General features: G+C 42.9%; 1 protein-coding gene across 1 annotated transcript in view; it reads right to left on the reverse strand.

The window, feature by feature from the left end:
• Positions 1-2081: 2081 nt before the first annotated feature.
• Positions 2082-26423, reverse strand: part of LOC146672912 (alpha-2-macroglobulin-like) — a 41521-nt gene continuing 17179 nt past the window's right edge. The window contains exons 13-36 of the mRNA XM_085401365.1: positions 21596-21659; positions 21356-21501; positions 20801-20950; positions 19774-19917; positions 19544-19667; positions 19308-19446; positions 18713-18938; positions 18326-18452; positions 17648-17769; positions 17511-17562; positions 17202-17285; positions 14343-14519; positions 14017-14092; positions 12952-13108; positions 12294-12368; positions 4603-4765; positions 4345-4532; positions 3629-3841; positions 3011-3132; positions 2810-2900; positions 2655-2723; positions 2469-2574; positions 2279-2323; positions 2082-2170 (exon numbers count right to left, since the gene is read on the reverse strand). Of these exons, the coding sequence (XP_085257491.1) occupies positions 2286-2323; positions 2469-2574; positions 2655-2723; positions 2810-2900; positions 3011-3132; positions 3629-3841; positions 4345-4532; positions 4603-4765; positions 12294-12368; positions 12952-13108; positions 14017-14092; positions 14343-14519; positions 17202-17285; positions 17511-17562; positions 17648-17769; positions 18326-18452; positions 18713-18938; positions 19308-19446; positions 19544-19667; positions 19774-19917; positions 20801-20950; positions 21356-21501; positions 21596-21659 (2853 nt within the window). The 3' untranslated portion in view covers positions 2082-2170; positions 2279-2285. The remainder of the gene's footprint in view (positions 2171-2278; positions 2324-2468; positions 2575-2654; positions 2724-2809; positions 2901-3010; positions 3133-3628; positions 3842-4344; positions 4533-4602; positions 4766-12293; positions 12369-12951; positions 13109-14016; positions 14093-14342; positions 14520-17201; positions 17286-17510; positions 17563-17647; positions 17770-18325; positions 18453-18712; positions 18939-19307; positions 19447-19543; positions 19668-19773; positions 19918-20800; positions 20951-21355; positions 21502-21595; positions 21660-26423) is intronic.

Genomic DNA, 26423 nt, shown 5'->3' on the forward strand with positions numbered 1-26423 from the left:
CAACCTTAATTTGATGCAGTGTGAAAAAATATGCACAGAAATCAATTATTTTTCAAGAAATATTAAATAGATTCAACATCTTTCTTCAACAAAATTGCAGACTGCACAGATGGTACCTTCCCAAAGGAAAAAGTACTATAGCTTACTAGGGTATATATATTAGACTTAATAGTCACTATATACAGTAATTGACTTCTATTCATTTTACATCAAATTAAAACTTTGGGTGTCAGATAATTATTTATTAAAAGCTCGACATTTTAAATGAGAATAAGAAAGAAAAGTATGTCTTTGTGCCCCCTTTTCCCTGTTAATGCCCTATCGGCCCCCCTGGCTAAACTTTGCTAGATCCGCCCCTGCACAGTTACCAGCCGTCAGCTGTAGAAAAAGATCCTGGTGTAGAAAGTAATATTAAATAAATTCTAACAACAGCTTATCAAGCTTAAACGTGCTGCTGTTGTTGTTCAGCCGCTGGTTTCCTCTTTCTGGTGCAAAGTGGGCCAAAAACAAACAAGAGAGACGGACTTGCGACAGAAAAGCCGATCAGCTGATCATTAAGCAGTTTCATGATTGAAGTAGCAGCAAGAAGAGGCAGTCGCTTGTTAAGCTTAACGCAGGAATGCTTTACAAACATTCAGAGATGGACTTACACACTTGCTTTACTTCTGTCGGGGATAACTTTGTCGGAGATGAAATGCCGGGTTGCGAAGCTCCACAAACTATTACGTATCGGTATCGGTATCGGACCGATACCGATACGTAATATCGGATCGGTCCATCTCTAATTAATACATGAGAAAAGAAATCTGCCACCACATTATTTAATTATTTAACATTCAAATTGAGCTAAACAGTCACAGATTCATGTAGTGACTGTGTGCACGTTACAAGACTATTAATAATGACACATTTGTTCCAACAAGCTCTCTGAAACTGATCTTTGTATTTTTCCATGTAACACATCCATCTTCATCCGCTTTATCCGAGGCCGGGTCGCGGGGGCAGCAGCCTAAGCAAAGAGGCCCAGACCTCCTCCAGCTTACACACACAAACACACACATACGCGCACACACACAGACAGGCACACACACACACACACACACACACACACACGCACAAACACACACACACACGTACACACACACGCACACACACACACACACACACACACACACACGTACACACACACACACGTACACACGTACACACACACGTACACACACACACACACACACACACGCACACACACACACATACACACACGTACACACACACACACACACACGTACACACACACACACACGCGCGCACACACACACACACACACGCGCGCGCGCGCACACACACACACACACGTAAACGCACACAGACACACACACACACACACGCGCACACACACGCCCGCGCACACACACACACACACACACACGTACACACACACGCGCACACACACACACACGTACACACACACGCGCGCGCACACACACACACACACACACGTACACACACACACACACGTACACACACAGACACACACACACACACACGCGCACACACACGCCCGCGCCCGCGCGAACACACACACACACACACGTACACACACGCGCGCGCGCACACACACACGCGTGCGCACACACACACACGTACACACACACAGACACACACACACGCGCACACACACGCCCGCGCACACACACACACACACACACGTACACGCACACACGTACACACACACACACACACGCGCACACACACACACACACACGTACACACACACACGCGCGCACACACACACACACACACGTTTCTGTCTGTATTTCCGTGGACGTCACTTGCCAGCTGTCACTCAATGTCTCCCACGAGCACGTTTAGCTCTTTTAATGTTTTGCCCACTTGTTGCCCACTTGTTGCCCACTTGTTGCCCACTTGCACCTTTTTGTTTTTGTCTAAACCTGCACAAAGACAGAAATGTGGCATGAGGCCAGTCTCAGCGGTGCATTCACAGCACTATAATTTCCATTCTGCCGATTATTAATAATGAAGCCTGTTATTAAAGAAGCATTAATAATACTGGAGCTGTTAACACACACACTTACACACATGTGAGCAGGAAAAGTATCTTTATTCAAATGCAGGTTTAAACCTCAGGACCAGCCACACCTTCTTCAAACTGTGAGACGAAGAATACAAGTTAGTAAAAGCTCAAAGTTCTTTTCATTGATGCTGTGAACATGAACGTGTGTGAAAGGTGTCCTTGTGTGTTGTTACAGCTTCGTACCTGCAGCTCACGAGACAAACATGTATTGGGTCTCAGCCTGGTCACCTGACAGAAACATGGTAGAAAAACATGAACGTGTCATTTCTCTGAGTCACTGATGGAAACATCAGCTTGTATGAACTGTTCAGTCTGATGGATCCTCTGAAGTGTGTCAGTGTGCTGTTGGAGTAAAGCTTAGTTAGACTTGGACCTGGTTGGTAGTAGTCATAGATCTTGACCACGGCTGGCTTCAGGTTGTCCACTGGGAGCTCCTGGATGATCTCTAAGCTGTGGTTGATGGGTGTGTCCTTTGATAACTGGACGAGACAGAAACAATCGCAGACACAGTTTGTACCAAAGATCATCATCTGGTGTCCCCACGGTGACTTTCACTTACCTCCTCTAAGTACACCAGAACGTGATCCTCCTTTTGCTCAACACGACTCACCAGGAGGCCACGTTTGAGCTGTGAGGAGATGACATCATTTTATTATTATCCTCACAATTATCACATGAGATGCACTCGTTGGTAGAATCTGTCTAATTACTCACACTCTTCAAAGACTCGGGGTCTGGGGAAAATCCAGAGAGCATTTTGATGTCCAGGATCACCATGTTTGTAGTTTCCTCCTTTCCACTGTACCTGTGTTTGAACAGTGTGATTATACTGACCTGTGTGCACACTTGCTTTTCATCTTCCAGCAGTTCCTCCACACGGGTAAAGAGCGCTCCTCTCACCTGTCACATACTTACAGTGATTGCATTTGCACAGTGAATTTGGGTCTAGCAGATTCACTGGTGTTGACCTCTAGATGGACTCTCACACTGAGAGTGGTGACATCAGCAGGTGTTGGGATGTTGTAGGTGGCAGAAATCTGGGAAACACACTTGGGTCACGTGTGGAACAGAACTAATCACACCTCAATGCACCCTGCTGTCACTGTTCTACACCATGACACATATTAGCACACATACTTTTATAGTCATACCTATATGTCTATATTCATCTTAATATGAGTATCTCTGTTATATCTACACTCATTTTATACGAGTGCTTGATGTTTGTTGTATATTTGCTGCTATGACAACTCAGTTTCCCTGTGGGATTAATAGTTTCCCTGATTCTGATACAGACAGAAAGTTCATTTATTTTTGCTCAGTTCTCCAATTTAGTTTAAAATAGCATTGTACTCTCTACAGTTATTACTGCCAGGTCTAATGTCTTTATTGTGTATGACAATACATGTGCAAGATGAGCTTTATTACATGTGACAATGCTAATGCTCTCTGAAGTTGTATAAGGAAAAAGAAAAAGAAGAAACCCTTTCTCTGACATCAACCAGGAGCTTCTCACGTGATGCTGTCACTGACCTGCACTGAAGCACATGCAGTGCCCTTCACCTCCAGCCTGTATTTTCCTGACACGTCCTGCAGCGCCTCCTCCTGGTAGAGCAGTTTGTTGCCCTGATTTACATCAAACGTCAGCTGACTGCTGGGAGCCTGAACTGTCACTGTGCTCCAACCTTCAGCACTGAACACCAGAGTGGAGTAGAGAGCCAGAGCCTGAAGAGCCACCACCGTGTCCTACAGGATGGATTCATTGTGGTTAACACACACAGCATATGTCTCCATATTTCATGGGCTTAAGTGGAATAGACATTAAGTTAAAACGGCCTGTGTCACTTTGAGACCCTCTCACAAAAGAGATCCTTAATCTCAAGTTTTCCAAAGTTCACTTCCTGGTTAAATAAACGTTAAACAGGTTAAAATATCTTTAACTGAGAATTATCAAAGTATAGAAATTACAGGTATAAACTCGCAGGTGATCTGTTATTTACAGGCTGTTACGTGTAGTTGGTGTACAGAAGTCTGAGGTAACATTGCTATTCTGTTAAAACAATGAATTTTTAGACAAAACTTAAATGTCATATTCTAACTAAAGAATAAAAACTTCTCTGCCTGCTAAAACAAATCTGTTTTACATATCTGATAGAAAAATGAAAGCTTCAGTATTATTTCTTCTGTCCCTGGTTTTGTCTAAGACTGTACTCAAAGATGAGCTTCATACTGTTCGGGTGGTGTCGTACCTGAGTGGAGGAGAAGCCTCCGTAATAGTTCTGCTGCCCAGTCAGCCACCTGATAATACCAGAGGCATATCCCAGATCCTCAGCAGTCGGGGAGGCACTGAGTTTGGCCAACAGCACATAAGAACTGATCTCCACTGACAGGGAGGCTGATGTTTCTGCTGCTGTCTGAGACCAGTAGAGGAAACCTCCTACAAACACAATAACAGTCACAGTGATGCTAATGAAGCCTGAATGATGTCCTGCTAGAGGATGACTCACCTTCCCTCACTGCAACTGTGTCTAAGTGCTGCAGAAGGTGAGCTCGGGTCTCCACGTCTCCTGCCAGAGTGAACACATAGGCCAGCAGAGCTGTAGTGTAGGTGTTGCTCAGGTCACTGAGAGACTCCTTGAGACAAGCCAGGCTCTGGATCATCACAGGATCCTTTAAAAGATCAAAACAAAGAACTTTAATGGACAAACAGAAACCTTCTTTCATTAAACCCAGTGTGAGAAGAATAGGAGGCAGAGTTCCTGATTCAGTCACTCAAAACATCAGCGTGATAATAGAAAACACAGCAATTAGAGGAAAGTACAGATCAAGCAAAGACTGGAGCAATCTTCTAGTAGTATTTACAATATAAAGAACATATTGAAAAAACACTGTACAGGTTGGGTGGTGATATCAGTCCTTGCTGGTGAGAGTTCAGGTATGTGGATGACACCTGGGTGAAAATCAATTCTCAGGACGTTCCACAATTCACGGATCACATTAACTCGGTGGACCGACACTTTAAATTCACCAGGGAGGATATGAAAAGTGTCAGGTTAGTCTTCTTAGACTGTGAGATTTCCACAGGTCACCTACAGGCCAGCCTCTCTTTTCCAAACATGAGTGATTTCTCAATCAGATAGATTGATTTTTTAAATTATTTTGTTGTTTCAGCAACATTAAATTTAAAAACTGTACTTCTGAGTTAAAATATATATTTATAATTTTAATAAATGACAAATTAAAAAGGCATGACATTTTTTTGTATCGTAAAAATATCGAACCGCGAGACCAAAGTATTGAACCGAACTGAACTGTGAATTTTGTGTATCGTTGCACCCCTAATATATATATATATATATATATATATATATATATATATATATATATATATATATATATATATATATATATATGTGCATACTGGCTCGGATGTCGCCCAGATCAATTACTGGAACAAGAAGGCATTGGAGGGCGTTGTTGGAATGCTACTATACAAGTAACCCTGGCGGAAGGGGTTACATGAAGAGGATGAGGGACCTATGGAATGTTCGATACCCAGCATCCACATTGACGGCAAAACAACTAATAGCTCAGCGTTCCAACATTCGAAAGAAGGGTATTGCTCTCACAGCAAGAGATTGACGAGGTACAACACAAATGTGTATAGGAATTTCTTTTACTTATGTATTAATCACATTATTTTATTGTATGATGCCTTGGTGCCACTGCATTTTAACATGTCTGACACCCATACTGTAAGACAAATGGTGGGGGTGTAGTAAGGAAGTTGGGGGAAGCAGACAACTCCACAGGAAGAGTCTTTTGTCTCTTTGTGAACCTTAAGGTGTTAAACAGCTGTGTACTGCCTTTTGTTCCTGGAGAAGGTATTTAACTGAGAGCCATGCTGGTCTCAGGGAGACTCTGCTGACCTGCCCCGCGGTCATGTAGGCTCTCCACAAGCTTGGTTTTCTGTTCTTTGTGTGTTTGGATTAAAGATTGTTAGCTACCGCTCACTGCTCGTCTGCAGGCTTTATTTAAATGGAAAACTTCCACAACAAATGCCATGGGAGCCAGGAGGGGAGGAAGAGGGGGTCAGGGGGGAGATGTCATCACCTCCACTCGAGATTTGTACCAAGCCCCAAGTGCTATAGTGCGAGAGGAACTGACCTGAAAGATAGGATCATGGCAAAACTTGAAACCTAGATCCCCCGTATCTGGTTACCAAGATGTGAAGATCTGCTAGATGTTGTAAATGCGATACCTACAGCCTTGATTTTCGAGACTAACAAGCTGATCTACACTACGGCAGCAGTGATCAGAGAGCTGCTTGGCTACAGGTTGAACAGCCACAAGAAGGAGACTAGTTATATCTCTCTTGCAAACCTGATTCCTCCCTCCCACCTTCTTCCCTTACAGAATGTCTATCCGAGTTAAAATCCTGGTTTACCTCTAATTTTCTAAAGCTCAATGAGGATAAAACTGAGATCCTCCTTATTGGCACCAAATCCAACCTTTTGAAGGCGAACCATTTCTCACTCACCATCGATAACTCCACAGTTTTCCCTTCTCCTCAGGTTAAGAGCCTTGGTGTCATCCTAGACAGTTCACTTTCCTATAAATCTCACATCAATAATCTCACCCGTTCTGCCTACTTCCATCTACGTAACATTAACAGATTGCTTCCTTCTCTTTCCACCCAGTCTACGTCCATTCTTGTCCACAGTCTTGTTACCTCCCGTATTGACTACTGCAATTCTCTTTTGCATGGTCTCCCCCAAAAATCCCTCCATAAGCTTCAACTGGTTCAGAACTCTGCTGCTCGCATTATCACCAGAACCCCCTCCTACCAGCACATCACCTGTTCTTCAGGAACTTCACTGGATCCCTGTGAAATTCCAGATAATATTCAAACTTCTTCTGCTCACCTTCAAGGCCATTCATAACCTCGCTCCTCCTTACCTTTCTGACCTGTTCACCACCACCTGTTCTGCCCGTTCACTTCGTTCTTCTTCTTCTATCCAGCTTGCTGTACCTTCCTTCTGCCTCACCACCATGGGAAGCAGAGCTTTCAGCTGCTCTGCTCCCAGGCTGTGGAGCTCTCTGCCCCCAGAAATAAGAAACATTGGTTCTCTCCCCCAGTTTAAATACCAACTCTAAACTCATCTGTTCAAATCTGCATATTCACTGTGAATCCACTGTTTGTTAATTTTATCTTGTGCTTTTATTTTATTGTTCTTATTCTGCCATTGTTTTACTAAGCATTTTATCCTATTGTAAAGTGTCCTTGGGTGACTTGAAAGGCGCTCATAAATAAAATTTATTATTATTATTATTACTAGAGGCTAAGATCAAGGAGGGAAGATAGCTAACTATCGGAGCTGCAGAAAAGTGTGACAAAGACGGTGCCCAAGAAGTATAGCAAGCTGTCCAAGGAAACTGCCAAGCAATGACTAACAGCCTTGGCCAGCACCTTGCCATACACCAGTATGGCTCCCGCCTACTGGCAGAAGAAGCTGACTGCACTCCATGAGCGTCTGGCAGCACAAATGAACCAGCTGTTAGGTGACGAGAGACACCCAGAATGGTTAACTGTAGGCCCGACAGTCCTGAAGGAATCTGTCCCATCCAGCTAGGCCAGACAATCTTGAAGGGATCGGTCCCATTCAACTACTGACCAATAACCTGCCTCAGTACCACATGGAAGCTCCTGTCAGGCATCATAGTGGCTAAGATGAACAGACACATGTTCCTGTGCCCCACTCATTGGCAAGAATACTAGAGGTGCAAAACACCAACTACTGGTAACAATCAGTCGAGACTGCCTGGATTGATTACAAGAAGGCCTATAACTCGATGCGCCACAGCTGGATCCTGGAATGCCTAGACCTGTACAAGCTCAACAGGACTCTAAGAGCCTTCCTCAAGAACTCAATGGGGATGTGGCATACAACACTAGAGGCCAACTTCAAGCCCATAGCACAAGTCACCATCTATCAAGGAGATCCTCTGTCCCTACGGATACTGACTACAGAATGAAGCAGTTGTCAGCCATCTCCTGTACATGGATGACATCAAGCTGTATGTCAAGAGTGAACGAGACATCGATTCACTGATCCACACCACCAGGATATACAGCAACGACATTGGAATGTCATTTGGACTGGAGAAATGTAGCCGGATGACAACAAAGAGAGGAAAGGTAGGCAGAACTGAGGGAATCTAACTAAGGCAACATTGCAGACATAGAGGACATCTACAACTACTTGGAGATCCAACAGGCAAATGGAAACCACAAAGAGGCTGCTGGGAAAGCTGCTACCACCAAGTACCTGCAGAGGGTCATGCAAATCCTGAGGAGTCAGCTGAACGGTAAGAACAAGATCCGGCCTATCAAAAAACCTACGCCCTGCCTGTCATCAGGTACCCTGCTGGAATAATAAGCTGGCAAAAGAAGGAGATAGAAGTCACTGACATCAAGACAAGAAAGTTCCTGACCATGCATGGAGGGTTTCACCCAAAGTCCAGCATGCTAAATGGAGGGAAAGAGGCCAGGGACTGGTGAGTGTCAGCACCACATTCCATGATGAAACAACGAATATCCACGAGTACGAGGAAGATGGCCCCAACTGACCGCGTGCTCAGTGAATACCTCAGGCAGCAGAAACCCAAGAAAGAGGATGAAGGCGAGGAACCATCATAGAAGGACAGGCCCCTGCACAGTATATACCACCGGCAGATAGAGGAAGTAGATGATATCCAGAAATCCTACCAGTGGCTGGAAAAAGCTGGACTGAAAGACAGTACAGAGGCACTAATCATAGCAGCACAGCAACAAGCTCTGAGTACAAGATCCATAGAGGCTGGGGTCTATCGCACCAGGCAAGACCTCAGGTGCAGGCTGTGTAAAGATGCCCCTGAAACAATCCAGCACATATCAGCAGGGTGCAAGATGCTAGCAGGCAAGGCATACATGGAACGCCATAACCAAGTGGCCGGCATAGTATACAGAAAAATCGGTGCTGAGTATGAACCCAAGGTCAAAATGGGAGACGCCCCCTAGGGTGGTGGAGAATGACCGAGCTAAGATCCTGTGGGACTTCTAGATACAGACAGACAAAATTGGTGTTGGGTTGGCTAACCAACTGCAAATAGTGGTGGTAGTCAAACAGAAGAAGACAGCCGCCGTGATTGATGTAGCGGTTCTGAACGACAGCAACATCAGGAAGAAGGAACACAAGAAGCTTGAGAAATACCAAGGGCTCAGAGAAGAACTCGAAAAGATGTGGAGAGTGAAGGTCACGGTGGTCCCAGGTGCAGTGACTCCCAAACTAGGCGAGTAGCTCCAGCAGATCCCAGGAACAACTTCAGGGATCTCTGTCCAGAAGAGCGCAGTCCTAGGAACAGCTTAGATACTGCGCAGGACCCTCAAGCTCCCAGGCCTCTGGTAGAGGACCCAAGTTTGAAGGATTGACCACCTGCAGGGGTGAGAGTGGAATTGGGCATGCAAGTTCATCTGCATATGAAGGGAGACAGGCAAGTATGTTTTCCAATATGTTGTATTTAATAAAGAGGATGAGAAGCTGCAAAAACATCTCCCAGCGGACAGAGGCAGACAAAGAAGGAAAATAAACAAATATGAATAAAAGTATATTTATATGAGACTAAAGGTTCATATGTAATGGAGTTTTCTATGTTAAGAGTAACATAGGAAAGAAGAAAATGTAGTGAAGTGATTTTAAAATGTAAACTTTGTTTTAAATCATGTATGTGTAAGTCAGATTGATAGAGTGAGGATGATAAGGTGTGGATGTCACAATGGGAGAGGCCAGATGCATCCACAAGGAGAGGGGGGAAGAAGGGGTGAACAGATATAAAGGTTAGCCAAGAAGAAATATAAGGTTCTTCCCTTTGTCCCCTGCATGATGAACAGTTAGATCTCAAGTGAAAATTTCAGCAAAGACGCCAGAGAGGTAAACCGCTCAGCCCAAAATGTGAACCTGCAAATTGGTTTTGCATTTTTTGTTTTTCTCTCTGCTTTAATTTGCCATGTTGGATTATGGACTCAAGAAGATTTGGATTTCCATACAGTAAGGATCAAAGAAATAACTCCAGATTCCTATTTTCTACAACCTTTCTCTTCACAGAGATCAGAACAAAGTCAGCATTAGCTGAGAGCAGGTTAATTAGATAAGTAATTTGATTCCGTTTTATTATTAATTGATTGTGCTTTTGATTTGCTCATGCTAAACTGGGTGAATAAAATATCCTGCATTCTAAAAGTCTAATTTATAGATATTTCCAGTTTTTAACCCTTCATGAAACTGTAAAGCTAAAAACCCAAGTATTAATCTACATTAGTATGAAAAGCTCTTACAGTTTATTCCAACTCTTTAAAAGTAACCGAGCCTTGGGCTTAGCTATCCAAGCCACTAAATTAAGCCCAGTTATACCAAATGCACTGGTCTAGAGCAGCGGTCCCATACCTTTTTTGCGCCACGGACCGGTTTATGCCCGACAATATTTTCACGGACCGGCCTTCAAGGTGTCGCGGATAAATACAACAAAATAAAACTAATACCGGTTTATTCATAACACACGTGAAAAGACCCAGGAAAACCGAGTTAACGATGAAAACGATAAAATAACTCTCGCGGCCCGGTACCAAACGACTCACGGACTGGTACCGGTCCGAGGCCCGGGGGTTGGGGACCGCTGGTCTAGAGGGAAGTTATACAAAGTGCACTGGTCAAAGGCGAAGTTATACCAAGTGCACTGGTCAAAGGGGAAGATATACCAAGTTCACTGGTCAAAGGGGAAGATATACCAAGTTCACTGGTCAAAGGGGAAGATATACCAAGTGCACTGGTCAAAGGGGAAGATATACCAAGTGCACTGGTCAAGGGCGAAGATATACCAAGTGCACTGGTCAAAGGGGAAGATATACCAAGTGCACTGGTCAAAGGGCGAAGATATACCAAGTTCACTGGTCAAAGGGGAAGATATACCAAGTGCACTGGTCAAAGGCGAAGATATACCAAGTTCACTGGTCAAAGGGGAAGATATACCAAGTGCACTGGTCAAGGGCGAAGATATACCAAGTGCACTGGTCTAGAGGGAAGTTATACAAAGTGCACTGGTCAAGGGTGAAGTTATGCCAAGTGCACTGGTCTAGAGAGAAGTGGCCAATGAACACCAGGCCTACAAGGCTGCTTAGGTCCCCTGTTTTTATCAGAGACATGCAGGGTAGATATTTCGACACCAGAGGCAGTTAGAAGTGAGAGAGTCTCCTCACCCATTACCCTCCACCTAAGTTCTTTACTGCTTCCTGAGTAAAACCCATAGGATCAGAGATTAGGACTTTTTAGACAGAGAGCTGATCCAGACTGTATTAGCGTGCTGGTTCCACAGGTCAACACATCATGGCACACTCAGACCCCAAATTGTTTACCAGTGCTTGTTTTTGTTTTTGTGACTAAAATTTATGGAATTTTTAACAATTGTGTCATCAATGGCACTTCAGCCTTTATTTTGTCAGGACAATTTAAGGAGTACATGGGAAAAATGGGAATGGGTGGAATGAGACAGAAAATTGTTTTTGTTGGAGCCAACCGAGGCACCTGCAACAAGTCAGTAGCTGTGCACAAAAGAAAAAAATACTTTAAAAATTGATAAAACTCAAATATTTGCCGGTATTTTTGTCTGGACCCCTTTAGTCAAGATAAGATAGTTATTTGATTTTGACAAGTTTATTCTGGCATCTTTTCACACTTCCACACACTTACCCTTCTCAGAATGGCACAGGCATCACTAACAATGATCATGACTTGCATTGTTGACACTGAAGCTGCTTTAATATCTTGATGCATACTCCATATAAAAAGGCCAATAGAAATAACAAAGGTGAGCTGTGTCATCTGGTGATGTTGGCTGGTAGTGGGCAGTGTTGGTCAAGTTACTTGAAAAAAGTAATCAGTAACTAATTACTGATTACTTCCCCACAAAAGTTTAGGTTTTTTTTTTCGCTGTAAAAAGAAGTTTTCTTCCCACACAGTGAACAGCGGACACTAATGTTTTCATCACCTTTTACGGAATCAAACTCAAAGTAAGGTCAGTACTTCCACGCTTTAAACGCTGCACGCTCATACTCTCTCCCACACTCGATATATTATCCATTGTTGATCTGCACACAGCTACTCACATGTTGGGATGTATTCATTTCCAAGAAGGCAGCAGTAACGTACGCACTGAGAGTCACTTCATCAGATACACCACCCTGTCAACAGAAGACATCATAGACACTTTATCATCAGTGCACCAACATTCAGAGATATGAAGTCATGAAAATGATTTTCAGCTGCATGTGGTTTTAGTATCATGAATGTCTTCATGCATGTTCAAACATCCAGCTAAAGAGATGAACGGGAAGTTGATTTTGTTCATCTGGACATTGTATTTCCAGTGAGATGGATGTTTCTTCACCTCGGGTTTCCCCAACCTTATAAACAGTTTGTGTAGTCATCTACTAATCAGAAGGTTGGTGGTTTGATTCCCAGCTGCTCCAGCCTGCATGCCAAATATTTGTGGGCAAGATACTAATCCCAAGTTGGTCTCTAGTGCATACTTTGTATTTAGTATAAATATGTGTGAATGCTACATAGAAAGCAGTGCTGGTGTGAATGGAACAAGATGTATGGAAATTATTTCTTAAATAAAATAATAGAATATACTGGTGTGAGCTATTACGGTATTTAGTACAGTGTTTCCCGTGTTTGCATGACAATAGTAATAAAATTTGTTAAAGTTCGTCCACACTGGAGGCTGTTTCCACAGTCTAACAGCGAAGAACTGCAGGTTACCTTCATTCCGTTGTTGAAGAGTTTCCCAGACTTTTCAAAACAGCCATTTTCTTGTTGTTTATGTTGCAGCCAGGTCTTAGACTCTTCGATCTTTCTGGGATCAATAAAGATGAAAGACTGAGCTTTGGCAAAACTTCTTACCACAAACGCAGTCAGCCTGACAGAAAGAAAACAACACTTACACGTCTTACAATGATGGAAATGTTTGGCTGTGAGGTCACATTAAGAGAAAGAAATACTGATCATTTTGAAAATAAACTTGAAATTTCAAGGTTAAATTTGAAAATGTATTTTGAGACAAAAGCAGAAATGTGGATATCACAGTTATTTCAGGACAAACTGCCACGGTTGCTTTACCCTCTGAATTAGTGAAATCGTACTTCAGACTCAGTTTTAGTAACAAGGAAGGAACTGATGTCACTTGTAGCAATAAAAACAGCGTGGCAGTAAGTACAAGTACACTGAAAAGCAGAAAGTGGTGCAGAAAGCTGCATGTGGTTAGATTTGTATAAAAGGAAATGGCTGCTAATGTACAGATGCAAGGATACCGATGGTTCCACGCTCGTGGAATAAAGAGGATCTATGCTGTATCACAAGACCACTGATTGATTTCACTACATCTACTCAAGGTATTTTATACAGGGTATAGCAGTCGTTTGAAGCAACAACTGTAATCATTTCAACTGTTTTCTTAGATTTGAATTTGACTTTTTTCACAAAACAGTATTAAGACTTTATTATTGAAATAGTATTTAGACTTTTTCTTAAAGTAAAATAACTTTAAGCTTTAAAATTTGACTTTATTCTAATAATGATCAATAACATTTTTATGTGGCTCTAATGCTCCTTCCTACCTACTAAATTACACAGTATTAACCAAAAGGTATTGTTAATGTTGGCTTAGTCAAAGGATTAAATGGAGAATTATTTTAAGTATTAGAGGTAGACATGTTTATGTTATTAATGGGTAGTCAAACTTGAAGAAACGTCTTCTGTTTGGTGGGACATTTAAAAACCAGTGTAACCTCTCTGGTTTGTGACATGTTTGATCAGTGATGTTCTCACCAAGTGTTTCCTGGTCCTGTTCCAAATGTGGTGTAAGCACCGTCAGCACTTTTGTAGTTGAGCTGTCTTTGGTATCCTGTAACAACAGGGACACCATGATCGAGACATTGTTGCTATGGTGATGATTGGACTCCATTTGTTTATGGATCTGCATGTGTACATCAAGATTTGGGAAATTCAATGACTCTTGCTGACAGATGAGGAAAATGACACATTTGACCAGAAACTGCGGCTAATGTTCTGCCTCCTGTCGGCTTGTTTCTTGAACCGTGTGTGTTGAAGTGATTCAAATGATTTCCTTCTTAGAGGAAACAATAAAAACTTGCCACTGGTGAGGAAGTTAGTAGCTTTTTCCATGATGGCTGCGGTGAGCTGCTGTGTGCCTTTCAGGTAGTGGAGGATGTAGATGTTGGGGGCCAGGAGAGCCATGTTCTGCTCCCCACAGCCATACGGCATCTGCAGCAATCCATCCAGGTTCTTCAGAGCCCGGCCGAGGATGTCACCTGATCAAAAACACTGATTCACTAAAACTAACAAAACTAGCGTAAAACAACTTTGTATTATTGGGCAGAGATAACCTGAATACTTCAATATGCAATTTTAAATGATGATTTCATTTAGTGAGCGAAAAAACATCCAAACTGAAAATCGTAGATTGACTGTGATTAACCAAATATTTCTGGGAAGACTGAGTTTCATTTCACCAACCAGACCCAGGCCTGATTAAGGCCAGACCTGCTGGATCAAGAAATCACTCAAGTACAATCTGTTTGACAAAGGGAAGCAGGCTAAAAGACGTCCAGAAGAAACACGTCGTTGCCATGACCAAAAGAAATTCAAAAATAGGCGAGAAGTCTTGAGATCTATCAGTTTGGACAGGATTAAAAACAATTTCTACAGCTTTGGAGCGCCAGTGCACCATGTTGGAACCCATTATCCACAAACTGAGAAAACTAGAAAAGATGTGGCCGAAATTACTCCATTAGCACATCGACGACTCACCGAAAAAGTCAAGCGAATCCCAACAACACCCAGAACTGAAGGCCTTGCCTTCCTCTGTAAAGGTCAGAGTTTACGATTCAACAATACAAAGGAGACGGGGCAAAAACAGCATTCATGGACAAAACCACTGCTGACCAAGAAGAACACAAAAGCTTATCTCACATTTGTCAAAAAAACATCTCCATGCTCCACAAGATATTTGGGAGAATATTTTGTGGACTGAAGAGAAAAAGTTTTGACTTTTGTTGCATTTGGCTTAAAAGTGACGCATCATTTCATAGAAAGAACATCATACCAACAGCGGTGGTAGCAGTGTGATGCTCTGGGGCTGTGTGGCGTAGCTTTGTCTGCGGCTCAGCTGCAGGGGAGGGGTGGGGCATTGGGTTCAGGCGGTTAGCGACGGAGGAGTCTGGTTAAGGCAGCTGGTGCCCAGTGTTAAATCATGCCTCTGCTGTTTCAGTAGCTCGCCACGACCTGGAGGGAAGAACTCTCTACCAGGAGAATGTCCAGCTATCAGTTTGTGCCTTAAATCTAAAACTTGGGCATTTAACCTTCTGGGGTCAGGGTATAATTGGCCGTTTTTGACTACTTTTGATTTTACCTCTATAGCTCACCTTTAAAAACTGTTTATCTTGCCTTGTTTGGTATCGTTACTTTCAGCACAGCTTTAAATATCTGAAATTTGAGTTATTTTTTCATTTTGGTATACTATATTAGCACAATTGATCTAAATTCAGACAAAAATGTCAAAATCCGAGTAGAAAAAGTTAAATTTTTTACTGTAAAACCCACAAACATGTTTAATGAATCATTTTCATAACTTGAAATGCAAATAGATAGAATAAAATTATGCACAAATTTTGCAAACAACAAAGTTATATGGTACTATTTACCTAAAAATGCAGCCCAGGCCTCAGGCGTTTTTACATAACCATTTAAATCTATTTACAGAACAATCAGTTCTGCATCAAATAAGAAGGCACACAAATGATTTGTGTTCAGTATAAGACAGAGGAGAACAGCACAGGCCTAAACCAGGTCTGACAGCAGGAGGAGCATCAGTCCAGTTTTCCATGTGGGAACAGCGTTTACACTGGACTCTGCCTTTGACGGCGTTTTTGGAGCAAATGTGACATTCAGCAGTATAACTGACACACAATACAACACAATAACTACACAACACACTAACTACAGCCTCCAAACACGCTAAACGTCACTAATGTGTGACATATGAAAACTCGCTCTCTCTCTCTTTTGCTCGCTTTCCGTCACTACTAAAAATGCCGTTCTCCCTAAATAACCAAGCGTCACATGTTGCCATATCATTTTTTGATTGGCTGACATGGTAAACTCTAACACCAATAGGGAAGGGGTGTTTTTTCTTTTTCTTTTTTCACGCGCAAGCAGAGAGTGTTTGCTAGCACTGTCTGTAGAAAACAACGTTTTTACCTTCTTCCTGCTGTAAACGCCACTGTTTTGTTCAGAAAAAAACTTTATGTGTATTTTTTATCATAACTCTGGTTTTACGTGGTCCATCGACACAATTCAAGACCTGGTATATAGTCTGAAGTCCGTTACTTTCGACCAACAAAACAACCTGAAGAGCCGGTTGGGAGCTGAAAGTCCTGGCTCTTTTTAATGCGCCGAGCCGAAAGAGCCGTTTCTCCAACAAGAGAAAGAAATCCCCTCACTATCTTGTAGCTGTGTCGTCTTAAATTGGTCATGTGATTTTGACGTGTCGGCGCATACGTCGACCCCAGAGGGTTAAGATGGAAAATGATCCAGGACACCAGAAAGTGGTCGAGTCAAAATCTGGACTTAAATCCTACTGACATGATTCTGCATGACCAGAACGATTGCGCTGGAAAACCCTCTGGTGTGACTGGGCCAAAACTCAGCGTTTCAAACACACTTATGACTAAAGCTAGACTGCAGTTCTTCCTGCACAGAATGGCACAAACAGCCTTTTTGGGGTCCATTTCTTTTTCACACAAGGCCAGGAAGACGTGGGTCTATCTATAAATGAAATCATCTTTTAAAAGCTGAATACGGTTTTTACTTTTACTTGAACATGACGTCTCTTTTATTTTCTGTTGTTTTCGTAATTTGCCTTTTTAACAAAGCTTTAACCTGCCATATTTTATTTGGCTGAATCAAAATTGAGATGAAATGATGAGGTTTACCCAGGACTGATACAGAAGTGCGGGCAGATCCTTCTATCACATTCTCAGGCAGATGTATCTCTGCTTCCTCCGTCAGCGGGCTTCCTGTGTACAGACACAACAAACGTCCAATCAGGAAGTCACGACTACAACAGAGTTACTGTCCAAAGTCACCAGGTGGCCTGATCTTCAGCACATATCGTTACATTTTGTGAAAGTAAAAGATGAAAATTTGGCACATTTTATGTACACAGTGCACTCCACTGCTAACTTTGAGCATTTAGGTCATTTCTTTATTTAAACTTTGTAACTGATGGACATCACACTGACCTTTTGGACAAAGAAGCCAGTTGTATGTCTTTGTCGTCTCAGTTCCCTCGGCCTGAAGAAAAGTATCTTTAAAATGAGTAACAATTTAAATTTTATGAGTAAAAATGTTTTTCTCATCTTGTATTTATGACACTGACCTTCACTATGAGAGATTTGGTGACCACGTCGATGCGACCTCTGTCTGGTACGCTCACAACCTCATTATCGCATGACACATGGGACGCTACGGCCTCAGCAGACACAGTCACATTCACAGCCCCTAAAAGCAGCAGCACAGGTCACCTTCTTTGTCTCTCCATTAAAATAAAGGTTACCGAGGTTATTTTACAGATTTTGTAGAAACTAGAAGGAAATGTGTTGGGACAAAAGGAGGCGGTTAACTGTGATCACACTAGATCTAAATCTAGATTTAATGTTGGTTCTAAATCGAAGGTAAGATCAATTACAATTGGAAATTTTACTGCATCAGGCATGAAAAACATGAGCTGAAAAAAACAGTCCAAAATGATGTCAGGGTTGCTGCTGAGTCCTGCTGGAGGCCAAAGTACTGCAAATCATAAGATCCATTTAAGATTAAGAAGAAATCATTTGCATGGCAATGCAACTGCAAACAGTCTGTTCTAATGATACTGACCAAGGGAAGCATGCATAATGAATTGAAAGGAAGGTTTCAAAATGACTTGTAATTGGCTAAGACAGCTGCATTAAGTAAAGCATGAGGATGGAGGCAGCTGCTGCCCTCAGACTGGAGGTATAGACGTTCTGCCCCACTCCCTACAACCCCCACGTGTGGAGGACCAAAGCCTGATCCTCACCTAAGGCTGTTGGGATCATGGTCCACCTGAGGGTCTTGCGCTCGTTGGCACACAAACAGGATGTGTACAGATCACCAGAGAGAGGCGTGAGGGTGTAATCTGAGGACGGCCCAGGAGTGACAGTAACCTGTACGAGGAACACAGACATGGCTACATTTAAACCTGAGTTCAAATGTGAACACACCTACAGGTGAGCTTGCAGGTGTTGGTGAGCAGGGGCCCTTCAAGAACGGCCTGCATCCTGCATGGTTATATTGCCAAAGAAAAGATATTTTCTATTGTATTTTAATAACTATGATATAAATTTTGCTTAGAAAGTCATGTTTTCAGTATGGCTTTCCTTGGCTATGAACAGACATGTATCTAAACACTTTAATCATTCATTACCATGATGCAGCTGGTCAGGTAGTTAAAGACAGTCGCCCTCAGTTCAAAGTGCTCCCCCCGGATGATGGAGTAGGGCATGGTGAGTTCAAGGAAGAAAGGTTGGAAGACTTTCATTTCTTTACGAGGAGCCAAACCAAAACCCTGAGAGGACAAACAGAAAGCCTCCGTCTCCCAGGTGGTGATGGTGTCTGGGACAGTCAGGGACACGCCCCTTTTCCCATCGTCTCTGAAGCAGCAGATACACACAAACATATTCTGTAACATAATCAAACATGTTTTTATGTCTGTAAATTACTTGTATAACAGTGTAGTTACATCCTGCAGTGTGAATGACTTGTATATGTTGCATTGACAAAGTAAAAGAGCTCCACGGTGCTGATGACAGTGAAATAATGTATCCCACCAAACTTTAAATGTGACAAAACATCAGCCTGAAGCATCAAAACATGCTCAAGAAAAAACTCACAATTATTCTATTTTCATGTTTTTCATGTGTGCAAAGACACAGCAGAAAGGTCACATGGGTTTCTAAATGTGATCGTATAAACTTTTTAAAATGGAATATGCACCAGATCTCTTCACAACAGATACTTACCCAACTTCCACCAGATCCCAGATCCACGTCTCAGGGAAGAAAGAGCGAGCTGTCTCTATTAGTGGAGGAAGCTGCCCAGCAGATCCCAGACCAGGACTACTTAGTTGAATAGAACCATCTCTAAACCGGGGAGCCATAGCTAAATAAAAAAAGAAAAATTAATTTCCTGTTTTCTTTTTGGTAAATACAAAGCAAAATTTATAGCCAGACACAACACAAACAAGTGAATGATTCACCATAGTAGACATGACTAGAGCCATCATAGTAGACACCAGGGCCTTGATGGTAGACTTTTCCTTTGAACTTGAGGCATGAAGGCAATCGAAAAAGCAAGTTTGTCGCCATCTTCAGTCCGACTTTCTAGATATTTCAGCAGCACACAAAGATCAGCAAAAACTGGTGCAACAACAAAAACTATTGTATTTAGATTAAGTTTGACGGACTCACAGGTATACTTGTATTTTACCTGGAAAACTGCATAGGCGTCATTTTGCTCTTGACTGGGGTGCGGCAAAACATATCTTTTTGGTCTCACATTAAGGCAGTCTGTAGCATCATCAACCTCATACGGGATACCTGAGGATTTCTTGAGTGGGAGCAAGTCAAATATCTGAAAAGAAAAGTGCAGATCAGCAAAACCTCCAAACATTTATTGCCTGCCTGGTCACATTTGATCCACATGTGTTTTTTAACTCTTACCTGTAGTACTGGTGCAAATACAAGTACAGATTAGGCTCAAATCAATTGCTACATTATCTAAGAAGAATTCTGAAAAAATAAATAAATAAAAATGATCAAGTCAGCAGTAAGTGTTCGCAGATGTGAGGTGTTGTAGTTGAAGTATCTGTTTACCAAATGTTACAGAAGTTCTACAATTTTACTATAAACACCACATCGTTCTTAGTGACTTATATGGCTACAGTAAGTGTTCTCCATTTGAAGCTGTCTCTGTAGCTCCTTAAACTCACCAAGTATCACTTTTTCCAGGTTTTGCTGTACGTTTAACATCAACAAATACTCGTGTATTTGAGCAGTTTTGGTGCAAAGTTAAATTCTTCTCAAGTAAAGCAGACAGTGATTGGCAGGTCATACACTTGTTTGCATGGTTGAATTATTTGCTAAAAAAAAAAAAGTCATGATCCTGGATTTATCTCCATGCTGAAATATTAATTTGCTCAAAAGGAATTAATTTTATAAGATTAAAATATTGCTGTCTGCAACCACATGAGCAACAAGCATGGTACTTACTTACTCGCTAGAAAGACTGTCATCACAGACACATGCATATGTAACCTTGTATTTTTTATACCAGTTTGCTTTAAGACAAACTCAGCATTTGACTGTTTAAAACAGTTCAATGTACGACTGCCCAAAGAATACTTATCAGGACACAAGTACCGGAGCGAAGGCATGAGCTGCTGGTAACTCACGACACTACGGGCTCTGGAAATAAGGGATGTGTCCACCTCACTGGTGTTAATATCAGCAGTTACCTTATCTGCATCCAGAGTCTTCCCAGGCTCCTTGATGAGAACGCTCTTGTCGATGGCGCTCACACCACACAGAGAACGTGGCAGGGCCGTCACCTGCATGTTGGTCTCTTCACCTGGGACGGCTGAAGACGGTGAAAACTCCACTGACACCTGACACACACAAAACACCCGTAGAAGTTTAGTGACTGTGAAAACTCCCCACTCACTGCTGGCTAAATGAGCTGCTTCACTGTGGTGAGTGACAAATCATGAGTCCCATGTGATGGCTGTAGCCCACGTTGGACACTGTATGAACACTGTGTCAGTGTTAGATAGGTAGGACTTGCATCATCATTGAAAAAGTGCTTGTATAAATGGGAGTGAGCGGGTCATGAGGTCATATAAAGAAGCAATTTGAGTCCTCAGGTAGAGTAGAAACAGCTGTGCAACAACCAGTCCATTTACTGATGCTAGAAATCCTCAGGTGATTTAGCCAACTGAATTTGACTTTGATTTGAACGACATGGCATGACTGCAGACACCAAACACACAGCACACCTCTAGAATTACACTCACCTTGTTGCTGAAGCATTTGTCAGTAGAGAAGTCAGCACTGTGGGCAATTACATCCTCACTTGGCAGGACGGCATAAGCCACAACCTGGAACTCTGGAGCCATCTCAGGAGACACTCTGACTTTAAAGGACACCTGGCCCTCATTCACTGAAACACAGGTCCAAACATGCATCCACAGATCAACAAAACAGACCAACGCCAATGCTTGGCTGTGGCATTTGTGGAAATATGGAAATTTTACCCGATCTATCTTGCACTTCAACCTGTGTTTGTCCTTGCATGGTGACTGCTCCTCTGGACAACACCTGGAAGACAGAAATCATTTAAAAACAAGAATGAACTAGCACTGATATCTGTGGACATCAGAGATGGGCAGTGACGCGTAATCTGATTACTTTTTTCAAGTAAAGTAAGGGATTACTATTGCAAAATCGGTAATTAGATTACCGTTACTTTCCCGTAGGAACGCTGCGTTACTGCGTTACTAAAACCGTGATTTTTTGCGAGAATGTTTCACGACAGTGACGTAAGCGAGTGCGCCGTTAGTGACAACAGCTGTGTGCAGATCAACAGTGGATCACATATTGATTGAGAGAGTATGAGCGTGCAGCGTTTAAAGCGTGGAAGTACTGGCCTTACTTTGAGTTTGATTCCATAAAAAGTGACAAAAACATTAGTGTCCGCTGTGCGTGGGAAGAAAACTTCTTTTTACAGCGAAAAAAACCCCTAAACTTCCAAACAAGCACCGAGTAGCTACGACGTAATGGGAAACTCACAGAGAAACTCACGGATTCTTTAACTGACCGCGGCACACCTGCACCAGGGTAAACCTCCGCCTATCCCAGTCCTGCTTTACAGGTGAAAATAGAGCAACAGGACCGCTGAGTCTTTGACTTTATTTATTTTCTGCTGTGTTTTACTTGCATCTATTTGAAAGACTGAGTGTAAACACAAAAAATATTTTATTTTATGTGCTGGAATGTGCAGAAAATAGGTTTAAATGTTAAACTAATTTCTTCCAGTCAGAGAATGTTGCATATAATTAAATTTTTGCTTGATGCATGAAGTTAAAAGATTAAAAATAATAAAACAAGTTTTAAAAAGAGACTTTTCCATTTGATTACATTTTGTATGATGGATTATGCAGAAAAAGTAGAATTGGGCTGAAAGATCTATCACTTTATCACCTATTCAGGTTGTAAATCGTGTTTTTAAAAAGTAACTAAGTAACTAAGTAATTAATTACTTTTTGGGGGAAGCAATCAGTAATTAGTTACTGATTACTTTTTTCAAGTAACTTGACCAACACTGGTGGATATACACTACCAGTTAAAAGTTTTGACACACCTTCTCATTCAGTGTTTTTTTAATTTTTATTTTAATACTTTCTACAATGTAGATGCATACTGAAGCAAAGAAAAGTATATAAATATCTCTAAATATGTTTTATGTTTTAGAGTCCTCAGAGCTGCCCTTTGCTTTACTGGCAGTGAATGGTAATGGTAAATGGACTGGTTCTTATATAGCGCTTTTCTACTCTTTCTGAGCACTCAAAGCCCTGTACACAACTTTGCTGCACAACAGTGCTGCAAACCCTCGCCTGACATGTTTCACCTCACAGGTGAGCCTTATCAGTGTCAATTGGTGGAATCTCCTGCTTTCTTAATGGGGTTGGGACCATCAGTTGTTTTGTGCAAAAGTCAGGTTGGTACACGGCTGACAGAACAGCTGACACAACTGTTAGAATTCATATTTGAATGTGTCCCCAGGTGCAGTCACAAAAACCATCATGGCTGCACCAGGACATTCCCGATGAGAATGCTTCCGTGGAAGGCTTCCACACTGTTCGGGCGGACAGGGACAGCATCGCTAGCGGTAAGCGTAAAGGAGGTGGGCTTGCTGTTTTAGTTAACAACCGGTGGTGTAACCCTGCCAACATAACAGTCAAAGAAAGGATTTGTTGCCCGGACACTGAACTGTGTGCTGTTGGACTCAGGCCGTATTATTTACCCAGGGAATTCTCTCACGTCATCTTGGTGGCTGTTTATGTTCCCCCCTCTGCTAACCCCACAGCCGCATGTGACACTATCCACTCTGCCATAGCTCGGCTACAGACTCAGCACCCGAGTGCCTTTATTGTGATCTCGGGTGACTTCAACCATGTATCACTGGACAATACACTACCAACATTCAAACAATATGTGGACTGTCCCACCAGGGGAGAGAAAACTTTAGACTTACTGTATGCTAACGTCAAGGATGCATACAGCTCCTCCTCCCTCCCCCCACTTGGTAGGTCAGATCATAACCTGATTCACCTCACCCCCCGCTATGTGCCAATTGTGAGGAGGGAACCTGTGACCACCAGGACTGTTAGGAGGTGGTCAGAGGAGGCAATAGCGGAACTACAGGGCTGTTTCGAGGTGACCGACTGGGAAACACTCTGTGAGCCTCACGCCGAGGACATCAATGGGCTTACTGAGTGTATCACAGGCTACATAACTTTCTGCACCGACTCCATTGTTCCAGCTCAGACTGTTCATTGTTACCCAAATAACAAGCCGTGGGTGACTAAGGACATCAAAGCCCTCCTCAACAACAAGAAGAGGGCTTTCAGAGGGGGCAACAAAGAGGAGGTGAGGAAGGTCCAGGTGTTACTAAAGGACAAGATCAGAGAGGCTAAGGACAATTACAGGAGGAAGCTGGAGTGGAAACTCCAGCAGAACAGCATGAGAGAGGTGTGGAGGGGCATGAAGACCATCACTGGATTCAGGCCAACCAACAGCAGGGGAGCTGAGGGAGGTGAGAATAGAGCCGACGAGTTGAATCTGTTTTTCAATAGATTCGACACCACAGTGTCTGCTCCCACCCCCACAACCTCACCTGCAGTCAGCCTGGAATCCAGAGCCACACCACTGTGCCAGCCTCTCTCTTCACATGTTGCCTCCTGTGAGAGTCCTGACACCCCTCCCCCACCCATCACCTTCACTCAATACCAGGTTGAGATGCAAATGAGGAGACTTCACTCAGGCAAGTCTGCTGGACCAGACGGAGTGAGTCCCCTTGTCCTCAAGGCCTGTGCCCCCCAGCTGTGTGGAGTCTTTCATAAACTGTTTATGCTGAGTCTGAGTCTGCAGAGGGTCCCGGTGATGTGGAAGACATCATGCCTCGTCCCTGTACCAAAGACGCCTCGTCCCAGTGGCCCCCAGGATTACAGGCCCGTGGCACTGACCTCCCACATCATGAAGACCCTGGAAAGGCTCATCCTGGACCAGCTGCGACCCATAGTAAGACCACATCTGGATCCCCTTCAGTTCGCTTATCAGCCTCGTCTCGGAACAGAGGACGCCATCATCTACCTGCTCAATCGTGTCTACACCCATCTGGACCAGCCGGCGAGCACTGTGAGGGTCATGTTTTTTGACTTTTCCAGTGCTTTCAACACCATCAGGCCGACCCTCCTGGGTGATAAGTTAGCAGCGATGCAGGTGGATGCTTCTCTGGTGTCCTGGATTGTTGATTACCTGACAGGAAGACCACAATATGTACGTCTCCCACAGTGTGTGTCTGACAAGGTGATCAGCAACACAGGGGCACCACAGGGGACTGTCCTCTCCCCCTTCCTCTTCACCCTCTACACCACAGACTTCAGCCACTGCACAGAGACCTGCCATCTTCAGAAGTTTTCTGATGACTCTGCGGTGGTTGGATGCATCAGCAGGGATGATGAGACAGAGTACCGGGCTGTGGTCGAATCCTTTGTCACGTGGTGTGAACAGAATCATCTGCAGCTCAACGTGGCAAAGACCAAGGAACTGATCGTGGACTTCAGGAAGACCAGGAAACACTTGACCCCTGTTTCAATCCAGGGGGTCAGTGTTGACATTGTGGAGGACTATAAATACCTTGGAGTACACATTGACAATAAACTGGACTGGGCTAAAAACACCACAGCACTTTACAGGAAGGGCCAGAGTCGTCTCTATTTTTTGAGGCGACTGAGGTCCTTCAACATCTGCCAGAAAATGCTGAGGATTTTCTATGAGTCTGTGGTGGCCAGTGCGATCCTCTATGCTGTTGCATGCTGGGGGAGCAGGCTGAGGGTCGCAGATGCCAACAGACTTAATAAACTAATCCGTAAGGCCAGCAATGTTGTGGGGATGGAGCTGGACTCCCTCAAGGTGGTGTCGGAGAGGCGGATGCTGTCCAAGATAAAGACAATGTTGGATAACACCTCCCACCCACTCCATGACATGTTGGTCAGTCACAGGAGCTCGTTCAGTGAGAGACTGAGATTACCGAAAAGCACCACTGAACGACACAGGAAATCTTTCCTGCCTGTGGCCATCTCCCTGTACAACGCATCCACTTAACACACTGTTTGCTGCTACAGCTACACATGTTTCTTTTCCAAATATTTATTTATAAGTGACTTATGTATGTATGTATGTATATATATGTATATATTGTACTATTCTTAGTTAGCGTATTGTCTGTCTTGTCTTAATGTTGGTTTAAAATGGAGCACTGTAACAAAAAATAATTTCCCCCAGGGATCAATAAAGTATTCTGATTCTGATTCTGATTCTGAAGTGCTACGATGAAACTGGCTCACATGCGGACCGCCCCAGGAAAGGAAGGCCAAGGGTCACCTCTGCTGAGGATAAATTCATCAGAGTCACCAGCCTTAGAAATCACAAGTTAACAGCAGCTCAGATTAGAGTCCAGATAAATGCCGCACAGAGTTCCAGTAGCAGGTAGTGATGGTAAATTTGATTCTTTTTGCTGAATCGAGTTTTAGTGAGTCACTCACCAAAGTGAATCGGGTGTTTTGAGTCATTTGAGTCACTGAGTCAGTTGACCAGAGAGTGCAAAAAATTTACATTTTCACTCAAACTTAATTTGTTTCCATTTTTTAGTAAATCCTACAGGTAAGATAAGTGATTGAAAAAGAAAAACAACCATTTTTATAGAGCAAAAAAGAGCAAAAAAAAAGATTTCTAAAGGTAACATTTATTTTATTTATTTTTATTTTATTTTATTAGTATTTTCCTCACGTGTTAAATATA

Source organism: Rhamphochromis longiceps, linkage group LG3 (assembly GCF_057381845.1).
Source record: "Rhamphochromis longiceps isolate RC_006_pf linkage group LG3, R_longiceps_female_GT1.1, whole genome shotgun sequence".
Classification (NCBI taxonomy): domain Eukaryota; kingdom Metazoa; phylum Chordata; class Actinopteri; order Cichliformes; family Cichlidae; genus Rhamphochromis; species Rhamphochromis longiceps.